Source organism: Megalopta genalis, chromosome 2, assembly GCF_051020955.1.
Source record: "Megalopta genalis isolate 19385.01 chromosome 2, iyMegGena1_principal, whole genome shotgun sequence".
In the NCBI taxonomy this organism is placed as follows: Eukaryota; Metazoa; Arthropoda; class Insecta; order Hymenoptera; family Halictidae; genus Megalopta; species Megalopta genalis.
The window spans coordinates 6,209,229-6,221,855 of NC_135014.1; the positions used below are offsets into that span (position 1 = coordinate 6,209,229).

The 12,627-nt window shown below is 40.9% G+C and overlaps 1 protein-coding gene across 2 annotated transcripts in view; it reads left to right on the plus strand.

Annotated features, from left to right (window-relative positions):
• The first annotated feature begins 712 nt into the window (after positions 1 to 712).
• The window catches only part of LOC117218318 (protein turtle homolog A), a 246,218-nt gene continuing 234,303 nt past the window's right edge, over positions 713 to 12,627 (plus strand). For both annotated transcript variants that reach the window (XM_033466615.2, XM_076528779.1), the window contains exon 1: positions 713 to 2,381. In XM_033466615.2, coding sequence (XP_033322506.1) covers positions 2,276 to 2,381 — 106 coding nt within the window. In that variant the 5' untranslated portion in view covers positions 713 to 2,275. The remainder of the gene's footprint in view (positions 2,382 to 12,627) is intronic.

Below are 12,627 nucleotides of genomic sequence, written 5' to 3' on the forward strand. Positions count from 1 at the left end.
TCTCAGATACCGAATTTATAAACTCAGCCGTTCGGTCAGCATCACTTAGCAGATTCACCGTGAAGTACCGAACGAACAGATCCGCCTTCAGGTACCCAACAAACAAGTCCCGACCAGATCCAGGTCGACACGGCCCTTCGAAGCAACCGGCAAAAAGGGTTCGCTGATAAAAAGCGTATCGTCCGGAGGTGGTTGCGGATGGGCCACGCGTCACATTTGCTCCTTTCATTAATACAGGAAAAGGAGTAGACCGCGAAAGGAAGAGAGATAGAGATAGATAGATAGCTAGAAAGAGGAAGAGAGAGAGAGAGAAAGATAGAGAGAGTGAGAGCGAGGCGATCAGAGGGTGCGCATCCCTGTCCGCGTCAGTGTCGGCCGGTCGATCCTTTGAAAATCATCCGTGCACGCAGTGCCTGCCTACACCGCAGCGATTATAGCGACTCATTAGCCGCGCCAGTAAATCATAGCGATCTCGGCGCAGCGTCCATGCCGGGGAACGGGAGAGGCAGAGGAAGAAGGGCCGCGGTGGAAGAAGCGAGCGCCGTGGAAAACAGGCCGAAAGCAAAGGTAGTAGACGCCACCGCGATCCAGCATCGAAAACGGCACCGAAAACGGTACGCTGCCCCCGGGACAGAGACAGACACAGGCTAGCGTGCTCGACGCCGGCCGAGCATCCACGAAGACGGCCGAAGCGACTCGCGGTGGTCCTTCGCGGTACTGAATGGTTCAGTACCGAGCCGCCACGGGTCAGGACTCGACGTGGCTCTGCGAGACGGGGGGTTTGTTGTCGGTGAGCTTGCGGTTGTAACCACGGTGCTTCGAGTAGTGTATCAATTAAAATAGTGCCGGGAACGCATCCGCTCGTTACCAGCTGCCTGTCAAAAGCGGTCGTCGTCGCAGCTGGTACACGCGATCCGCTCTCGACGATCGATCGCTCGCGTCGATCGACGCCACAGGGGATGATAGTTCGCCGAGGGTTCTGCACCGTGCACCAGCGAGTGTGATCGACGGGACGCATGCATCTTCCTCGGAAACAGTGGACAGTCGTCGGTCTGACGCGTGTGTCTACGACGAACTCATGGAACAGTGAGCGCACGTGGTTCGAGCTGTGCTACCCTCGCGAAACGGACCGGGTGGTCTGCAAGAGTCGCGGAATCGGCGCCGCTGCTCGCCAGAAAACTAATCGCCGGGCGGCCGGTTGATATCGACGCGAGAGAATTGAATTACGCCGATCGCCGGTCCCCGCGGAACGTCCTCGCGTCCTCGACCCTCTTCGCTTTTCTGCGCCGCGTGCAACGAGCCGTGAGATAGGGGCAAACCCGCTCTAGTTCATTCGGGGCCAGTGGCGCAGTAAACTAGAGCCGTGTCTAGTAGCCGTGCTTGCGGTCTAGCCAGACCTCAAGACCGACGATTTTCACGAGACGGGATTCCAAACGACCAAGGCCCCGCTTCTCTCCATCGAGGAACGTATCGCCGATGTCGTGCCGCGCCGTGGCCAACGCGCGGCTCCACCTGGTCAATTACCTCGACCGGCTTGTCCATTTTGCTCGCCGATCTCACTGCCATTTTTTTCTAGAAAAAAAAGAAAGAACCGTAGCCTGTTAGCAGCGCGCGTCTTTACGCCGTACGTCCTTTCGCTCCGATCCTCGGGCCACGTGCTCCGAATTTTCTCGCCGGAGAAAAACGCGATACCCTGCGCAGGCTGTTACACCAACCGTTCACGAGGCTGTTCTCGGCGAGGCGGCAGTTTCCGCTCAACCAGCAGCAGTTTGCGATTCTTTGTCCGGGATTAATTGTTGATCGAGCCACGGCCTCGGTGATTAGGCCAGCCCGGAGGCGATCGGCGCTGTATCGAATCGACGACAGAGGCCTGCAGGGTCGTTTGCGGAACGATTACCATCGAGGCGTCGAGGAGCAGTTAGAGCGATCGAGTAGCAAGTGGTCGTTGCCCGTTGGAACGAAAACTGCGATAGAGTCCAGGTGGTCGGAAAGCCGGCGGAACGATGCCGATGCCGGCGACGACGGCGCAATGCAGCACCGGCTACGGCTACAGCAACAACAACAGCAAGAACAACAACAACAACGGCAAGCCGAGCGAGAGGAACGGGAACAACCGGGCCTGCAACAGCAGCAACACTGGTCGCAATTAGTGGCGGTTCGTGCCGATCGTGAGACCAGGTAACCGCTAAAAGGGCGGCGGCGGCGGCAGGTTAGGTCCGTCGAGGCCAGGCGTTAAGGATTCGAGGGTGTGTGCAGTGCGCGGAAGAGAGACAAAATGTGGTGGAGGTGCCAGTGGAGTGTCGCGACTACAACCACGGTGTTCGTGTTGGGGATTGCCACGGTGTACTCGCAGCTCGAGATATCTGATCTGGATAAGCCAAGTGAGTTGTACACAGTTATTATTATTTATGTAGGAGAGACCCAGCGGCCGCGGCCGAGCGGGTCTAGGTAATGGGGCACCGTTGTTCGTTACGCGGAATTTTTACTAGAATTTTTAATGATACGTTCGCTGCCTGCCAGCCGGCCGTGCGCGCACCGCTCGCCCCCGGGATGATAATGCCGAATAACCTCTCGTTACGGAAACTATAATCCTAGCAATTGTCGCTTTTTGCCCGTCTCGGCGGGCTTCGACGTGCTCGACGCTCTACTTTGTTCCGCTACGGGAAAACCGTGCGGTTATAGAACCGACCCGACCGTGCGCTGCTCCGGATCTTACGTGTTCAATCGATGGCCCGACGTTTCTTGCGTTAACCCTATCACTGGCTTGGCGAATTCTGACTCTTGCCTCTGTCCTGCAATCTTCGCTCTTTCAAAGGAAGAATCCTTACGTTCCCTTCGGAGTCGGTGGTTCTGGGCAATTTGTGCAAGGTGCTTCTGTGCACGGTGTGCACCGTGCAATCTGTCGGAGGCGGTTCGATCTTGAAGAAGAAACCGACTGTTCTTCGTGCGGGGCTCGGCTCGTTGCTTGAAAATAATCAACTTCGACACTGTCATTACGGAACGCGCGATCTTGACGCGTTCGAGATTTCTTCGTATATCGTGATTGACATTGTAAGGATAACGTTTATGTGGAATTTGTTCAATAAATTTGTTTCATTGGACTGATATCGTAATGAAAATCGCTAAGAGTCTCGATAAATATTGGCTTGTTATTTTTATGAAGCAACATGAAGCAGCTGCTTTTAGTGCTTCGTAAAATTCTAATATCGTCTTTAACACCTTGCACAATGATTTCTTTCGCAACTCCGGCCATTAGTTGTTCTTCGTTCCTAACCCTTTTCTGCGTCGACCAAAAGAGTCGCGTGCACCTGAGCGAAATGTACCAGACCTGTTTGATGTAGTTTGGCAAAGTTTTGGGAAGAAATGACAAAAATCCTGATAATTAGAAGATTGAGAAAGGAAGAAGAAATAAAGAATGAAATTGTTGTCTATTAAAAATGTTAAGAAAACAACGTTTTCTTCTGTATAGCCAACAAGGATGTATCGTTGTTCGACACTAAAAGGGTTAATGCTGTCCCTGACGAAACGAAACTTAAATAGAAATTTTTGTTTCTTGTATTTCATTATTTATCATTATTTATTTATTATTTACCTAAGCTTTGATAATGAAAGAATCAAGATTTATTTCGATTTAGAAGGAACGAATAATGTTCACATGCAATATATTTTGTATGATATTTTCATCACGAGTTTCACTCGTTATAGTAGGAGTTAACGAAGATAAACAATATAATAAAAGTGCCTTATGACAGTGAAACGATTAAATTCATTTAGATTTTGTACTTTTCGTTTGAAATCGAAATTTATTCGATTTTCATAATTTTCGGTAATTATAATTTAAAATACTGACCGATCGATCATCATAGCAGCTTTGCTGTTAATACTCGTCGCATGCGTATTTTCAAGTGGATATGGTAAGTTGTGGACACACGTGGCAGTCAATTCCACTTGTTCAGTAGTATGTGCACTTTATGAACGATCAAACTTACTTTTCTCGAAAATGAAGCCTTATATTGGATTGAACAACGGGTTCATTGTGCACCATATTTCATATTCGCATCTGTAAATACATATTTAGATTAAATGTAGTCCGCATGCATAGAACTTTTCATTGTCCAATTGATATTCATGAAGATAATGCTCAAATAATTTTTTAAGTTCAGAGTAAACATGTTCACATTTTCATATTTGTTTCTATGTTGTCCAATTCTTTCTAGAATATAACATTAGTCACGGTCGATTATTACAGGAAGCATTTAAGCTTGTTACTGTCAGAAATATGTAGATTTGGAAATATTTCAATTCCTCGATAAAAATCGTGAAGGATTTCAAACAGATGACTAAAACTGTCATTATAAAATAATGATTGATTTGAGTTGGTCATAAATTTCATATCCGAAGTTCTGTTTCGGTGATACTGGCAATGGTATATGAATGTTAATTCAATGGCTAATAATAGCAATATTGATTATCGGAAAATACATAAATAATACACTTATTGTACGTAAATCCTGTCGTTTATTGCACGTAACCAACGATCTTGAAAGTGAACTTCCTCTAATTAATTTTATTATTCATATGGTGTAGTTATATATATATATATATATATATATATATATATATATATATATATATATATATATATATATGAATATATAGTATTCATATGGTGGAGTTATGAATTTAGTTCCCATTATCTGTGTGTGCTATAACGTCTCAAGTTTCACGAGTCAAAGTTTAATGGCCGATATCTATTAAAAAGTTACGAACTTTTATTTTCACTTTACAGTTGTATACATTTAAATTCTTGTGAAACAGCAAATATTCAATTTCGCGTAAATTTGATGGGAACACTTTTCGAGTTGTTATGCGCAGCATGATATTACCACCTACGGATATCTTCGTTTCCTTGGAATACTAGAATTTCGCACATTCTACCAGTTTGTAAACAACGTCCTTCAGTTAATGACTCTGAGAAAATGCGTACGAGCATACCTGATCGACGCGCGTTTAGTTTCGTGATTACATGCTACATGAGAAACTAGTAGAGAACAATAAAAGTTGCACAGTTGACTAGGAGACATATTGTATATTATTTATTATTTATTTTTTGTAACCGAATCTGTCTAAATACAAATCAGTTTCACAATAATACATGCATCGATCCTCGAAATACCTGTCGTTTCTTTTCACCGAACTGCGAATTTAATGCAATTACAACTATATATATTACTGTCACTTTGTTTTAATTTTTGATGGCAAAATTAAATTTCTTTTCGACTTTCGCCTGTTGACACAGACTTCTCGAGACAACTTCAAAACTTATCAACTGGTTCTTGCAACGAAATCTCAAAGAATTGAAACAATTAACTAAAGAATTCCACCGTCGAAGAGTTAATAATCCATGTCAATAACATACGTCACTGCAACGAATAATACAAACGTAGAGCTGGGCAAAATGTTATTTGGATGACGGATAAGAGATAAAGATTAACAAATAAAGATTTATTCGACACTATCGAGTAAATATCCAATGGAATAAAAATTAGAATACAATTTTTTTCGGATAAACTTCAATCTAGATAAATTTTTATTCGGTTAAAATAAAAATTCGAATGAATTCATTCGAAGAAGCTTTTATTCGTACAAGAATTCGAACGGTAAATAATCGATTCGAACAAAGATGATACAGTGATAAAAGTGTTTTTATCATAGTTGATCGACTTATTTCTTCCATATTCCATTTTTCAAATGTTGTGTATACTGATCATTGATACCTAACTAAATAATCTTCCTACGAGTGCACAGGAAGGTATCGGCAATTTTGTAACTCTACAAGTAGTTGAACTTGAACTGATCCTAAAAATGTATTTGTATAAAAATCATCATATAAAATTACGTAGAGACAAAAACAGTCAATAATTATTGGCACTGTTATTCCGTTAATTTTACAATCTATATTCGGATAACTTATCATGTGAATAACTTATTCTAATAAATTATTCTATAAATAGATCTATAGATCTATAATAACTAATTATTCAAATAATTAGTTTTTATTATATTTTTATATATTATATTTTATATTAATTAGTTATTATTATATTATGATTAGTATTCGACTCTAAAAAGCATTCATTCTAGTAAATATCTTAGATAAATATTTATTAAAGAGAGAGAGAGAGAGAGAGAGAGAGAGAGAGAGAGAGAGGGAGAGAGAGAGAGAGAGAGAGAGAGAGAGAGAGAGACAATTGGAATAATGTTTAACTCTGTACAAACGACATTAAGATAAAACACACCAAAATCGCATAATAGTCGTCAAGTTAACGTCTCAGTTAGTCGTCAACGTCTCGAGATTTTTTGCCGGCCGTTATGCTTCTTTCGTGAAAATCCGATTAATTCGGGCGGTGACCCGTTAGATTCTACAGTAATCTTTCCGAAGACCTTGTTACGCGATAGGTGGATGAACGTGAAGATGATTTGCATTATCTCGTGCCGTGCCACCGAATTGCGTGTCAAAAAATCGCAGCCATGTTTCACGCAGCATGTTCGCCGCATGAAAGTAAGATTCATCGTGTTGCGAAACGACTCTGCGAAGTCGCGCTCAGCCGGGAGAACCGCGGGTTTCTTCTTCTATTGAAATGAATTTCACGTTGCATGTGTGCACAGAGGCCTGCGCGTTCATTCCGCGTCGTTTTTCAATTAACACCGCGGCAGATCTCGCTGCGTAATGGCAAGTTGGAACACCGATATCTTGTGATACGAACTCTCGTTGCACAATGAACGCGGACAGGCGCGTGGATTTTCGTGCCGATAAGTACCGGTGTTACCTGGAAACTCGCGACCGGCTCGTAATTGCCGCTCGTACTGGAAAAGTCATGCGACCATTCGTTCCCATTTTTCTGGAAACGGAAAAATGTATTTCCCTGGGACTAAACCTGTCTGCGGTTTTTCATTCGCGGTAATTCTTGTGCATGTACTCGCGCAATTTTCCTTACGCGTTAACACTGGGAAGACAATGCTTCGAAATTAAAGCGTGGTTTCATTACCGCGGCTAGCTGTTTCTGATGATTATTATTCAGGAATAATATTTTTATCACGATAGAAGTGATTTTCCGATGACTGTTCTGAAAGAAAGAATTAGTTACACAGAGTTGATTTCTTTTACGAAGTTTAATCCGGTAGAATGAACGCTAAATAATATAAAAAAATAATAAGAATTGAACGAAAGTGGATATCAGTTTTTAAAATTTTACGTAAATTTGATTAGTTTGGGGGAATTAATTAAAATTAAGTAAAATTTGAACGAGAGGGGATTATAATGTTATTTTAGTTTAAAGAATTAGTTACACAGAGTTGGTTTATACTACAGCGACATAAATTTCAAAATTTGAGGAGACATTCTCGAGGTGTTTTGTCTTGAAGGATTAGAATAACAATGATTTGTTATTCGCACAATATTGAGAACAGATGAAGGATTCGTAACAGAAGAATTATTTTAGGAAAATTGTAACTTGAAAACAAAAGGAATGGATGTACAAGTCAATAAAGTAATTGTGCATCAAGTTATGAGATAAAATATGTAGATGACGTCACTAATGGCGTTTAGCAGTTCCAATTGTTCTATTGAAATATATATGGATACGTAAGTACACACTGGATGTAACAGAAAAATTCTCTTTCGGAAACCGAAGAGAATCATTAAAGAGAAACGAACCACTAGAAATCGAAATAAGTTACGTTACATTACATTGCTTGCTACAAGACATTTTTTATAGAATATAAATCAGAACGAACAAATTCCAAGTATATAAGGAATGAAATAAAACAATATTTATACAGGAATATTGTTCGAATTTGTTTCTCTCTCTCTCTCTCTCTCTCTCTCACTCTCTCTCTCTCTCTCTCTCTCTCTCTCACTCTCTCTCTCTCTCTCTCTCTCTCTCTCTCTCTCTCATCGTCATGTTTATCGGATGCGGGAAAACAAAAATATAATTGATGAAAGGGATTAAACGAGGCACTAAATGATAAACCGACATTTCCGCTTTCAAACGACACATAGTATAATAAACACAAATGACAAATATCTCGTGTATAAGCGCACTAATTGTAACGGATCGGAAAGCTACAATTTTGTAGCAGAACAACCTAATGATTTAGCGAGCTTATATTTTCATATGAATTTTTACTTCCGCGCGTCGTATTATATAATGCGCCACTGCTTTGACGTTCAATAACGCTTCGATATTAATGGCGTTTTAATTTTCGGTTCATTTCTGCACGCTCGGGGCGTATATCGGTTAATTTCGTGGGCAGATAAGAATTTTTAACGCGAGGCAATACTTCGTCGTTTGCCGAGCGTAATAGACTCTGTATCCTTTTGTCCCGGGAAAATTAATATTAAACTCCGCAATCCGTATGGAAGGGCTAATAAAAATGTAGAACGTAAGCCTCCTTATCGATTTGAGAGCGGCGCGCGCGGAAAGCCTAACCCGAAGGACCGGAATGACAGTTAAACTAGTTTAATTAAACCGCTGCTTTAAGCCCCCTTTGGATTTATGGGCGAAACGACAAAGAAAAAGAAATTCCCCGAGGACTGGCCGGAGGGAAAAAAATCGGAATTTCAATAGGAAAGTTTGGCTTACGTAACCTGCGGACACGGGTCATAAGTCGGAAAATACATAACCCTGGTACAGGCCCAACCGACTTCCAAAACTTCGTTGTAAGAGTTCTCTATTTATTAAAACGGTCCTTTCATTCGCGTACCTATTACTCGCTGACCCATTTCACTTGCTACTTTTCACGAACATGTCAATGTAATATGTAATATGTAACCGCGGCATTAATCTCTTAACAGATTCCGCGATGGAGTTTATCCCAATGTGTCTGGCCTAATAGCGTTTCATTCTCGATTTTATAATAGCGTTATCAAGAAGCTAGCCGATGTTTGCTTTAGTTTTAGTCGCTTGCTTCAATAAAACCGGAATCGAAAATTTCATTCAGTTCATTTGAAATGGTTAATTCAATTTGAAAGTAGAACAGAGATCCTCGTGTTGGCTTAACTTTTCTCTGAACAAATAAAACGTACACATCTTTCTGACACATTCGTGCACCGTTCACTTCTTGTATAGAGTTAGATAATTGAGCCACCTCATAGATTTGCTCTAATAATAATATTAATGTTAAATATATAAAAAAAAGTATAAAAGATTTCCACAAATTTTCCTTGTGCCAATTTGATATACACTGATATACCAATTTGATATGCTCTATTTGATATACACTGTATATGCATGTTCATGCAAATGCATATTTTTTTTAGAAAATAGGTGTACCAATGGGACCTGGACAGAAATTTATGTCATGACAAGGTGATTCCAAAATATTTTTCTTACTTTGCGTATCATATTCTTGCGCGTATCATGCTCATCTGTATGATCTATCTTGTTAAATTAATTTAGGTTCATTAGTCACAGTACTTGTATCATGATCGGATAATATTGATAGTAGTTATATCAATACAATGCTAAATATACGCAACAGCAAACCATGTTTTCAAGACATTGAGTTGCTAATTGAACATTAGGTGCAGCCATTAGTGTTTCGAATTCGAACAGTTCTGTTTTATTATTGAAGCAACAAGGTGAATTTTGTGCCAGCGCGTTTCACTGTTTTCAAAACGAACGAAACGTAAGATGTCATAAATAAAAAGCTGGATCGAAAACGATCTCAATTCCATTATTGAGAAAAATAATTGAGAATTTCAGATTTTTGACAAACCTTGACATTTGAACCGTTACAATTTCGTAAGAAAGAGCCATAGAATAATAAATCCGGACTTATTTTAAAGCTTGAAGATTCTGTATCTTCACAATACGTCGATCAGTTTTTTCTGCCACGCTTTTACCCTGTCACACAACAGACGGAAATCTGACGACATTGGTCTTTCCGTGAATGCCACAAATTGAAACATCTCCAAAAACATTGAAAATCTTTCTCACGAATAAATCGATCACGGATTTGAAGATTGAAGATTCCCTCTTACGATGACTTCTTATAACTTGTGGCCCGACCTATTTTTAGTTGTTTTATGGTACAGAAAAAAGGAACAAGTTCGGTCGTCTAAAGTTCTCCTTCTATTACTGTAAAGTAACGGTACAGCTTTCATTCAAACTTCAATAAAGTGGCTAAAAATAATCGAACATCAAAGTTTAAGGGGTCATTGTAAAGAGGAGGCTTCGATCTTGAAATTTCCGTTAGGATCGGCCGTGAAAACATTTTTCAGTTTATTCAGAGACGCTTCAAACCGTACCATTTTTCAGAAAGAGCATGTCTTCGGTTTTCCACCTGTTACATTATGCCAAATCATGTTACAGGAAAATGAACAATACCGTAACATAAGGAGAAGCTTCGAGCTTTAAAATAAGTCCAGGTTCGTTGTTCTATGATACGCTTTTACTAAATAATAGCAGTTCGAACATTGACAAATCATTGATATTGACAAATCGGAAGCAAAGTGTAGAAGTATTTTTCAGATTGTACATTTAAAAGAAAAAACTGCAATGCATAAGAACTTGTGCCATTTAATGCCAAATGCAAAGTATTTAACGTGCATATGGACTGTGCCATCGTGTCACGTAAACGTTGTAAACAACTGCGCTACGTATCGATATCTCGTCGAACTAAGTTCTTAATTCGGAACATGTTGGAACGAAGCAAAGCGAATCGCGCTAAACAACAAACTAATAAAATGTGTTTGCAGCATTTACGAGCGGACAATTTCGACACGAATTACCCGCCTCAATCAACAGAGACCGCAACCGTGTCATCGAACGTTATTCCTGCACTTTAACGGATTCTGTTCAACATCCGTTCCAACAGGTGCTGGACGCAGTTGAAAAACAGGAGGCCGGCAATTTTTCGTGCGTGGGCCGCGTTAATTAATACTTTTTATGCTCGTTTCTGCTCGGGGGAACTTCGAAAATGCTCGTTCGAGCGATACTTTACCAAACTTCCCGGATATCTCGTGTTGTTGTTTTTGTATCTTTTTGTTCTGTATCTCAGCCCCGAGAGTGTTGCCATTAACGGCGGCGATGTCGTGCGCGTTAATCGCTCGAATATCCGTCGTGATTACAGGTATCGCGGTATTAGGTCGCCAGATTAAAAAGTTGGAGAGGAGGCTTGTAGTTTCACAGGTTTTTTGCGGCGAGCGGACAGAAGTAGTTTACCGTTAGGACAGGAATATCGGCTCGCGCTGTGATTCATTTTTAAACGTTGCCAAGTAATAGTTTCTATTAATTCCTGGAACGTCGAAGCTCTCGGCAGTTTACACGGCTACAAATATCTCGGAGCCGAAATTTATGGGCATTACGAAGTCGTAAACCGATTGCGTACGGCACGGCGGACTCTTAATTTGTCGCTGCTAATAGCCGCCGCGATAACATTTGTTTTATTAATTATACGATCCCGGCTCCTCGGAATAGAAAGCCTCCGACTCTTGCTCGCTTAGCCAGTCCCTTCTAACGCGTCGAACGCTTTTCAGCGTGATTTTCACTTTTGCCACGGAAACGTTCATTCATTGGTGGAACGGCAAACGTACAGGAGCCTCTATTCCAGATGCTTGTGTCCGGGAAATCGCGTGGTAGCCGCCTCAACGCAGTCATTGAATGCCGGCTAATTTCCAAAGCCACACACTGCAAAGGATGCCTGCGATTTTTTTCACCGACGGTGTGCCGCTTTGATCCAATCGCTTGGCTGCCGGAAGCTTATGGAAATTCACATTTTTATAGACTGGTTCGGTGATACCGGAGCTCATTTTTGTGCCTTGACGATACTTTGTAATGCCATTTTTAATTAAAACAATGCCGTGATGAACAGTGAGGTGTTTGATCCGAAAAAACGGAAAAAATTATTTTTTCACTAAAATCATGTATGTTGGTCATATATATTTTCTTATTTGACATAGTCATGACATGGATTTAAGTTCTTGCAACAATATTAAGTAATTTTAATCTTCGACGGATTATACGAACTTTGGATTGCCGAAGTTGTAAGAATTTCAATTGTTGAGACGCATTTTTTTTTTAGGAAACGGAGGAACTCGGTCTCAGGTTACGCTGATGATATATTTGTTGGTTATTCGCTTCGAAAATGTGAAGAAGAATTATAAAAAGTAACTTTCTTCATGTGACTGAAAACGCATTTTTCGATTATTTTTGGTTTAATTTTTGTTTTAATTTCACGCTATTTATTTTAATGAAAATTTTTGAGCGAATGCGCACCGACTTCTTCTTTTCTCATTTACTTCAATCATTGTGAACAAATTTGCCTCCTCTCTATTTCGAGTAGGTTTATCGGATAATCCTAGGTGTTCATGCATCAGCAACGAACAAGATATTGATCGCATTGTTTGGCAATGTCCTCTTTACGAATCTCGAAGATCCAAACTGTATGAGCAACTTAGTAGCTTAAAATTGTTTCTACCAACTACCGTGTCTGTTTTGCTTATTGAACCCAATATATGGTTTGAAAAATTCCGATCTAGAGATTTTGATATCGAAAATGAAGCACGCGGGCGACCTGCGCGAGCAAGGCCCGAGATATAATAAACCAAACTTTCAGTCTCAA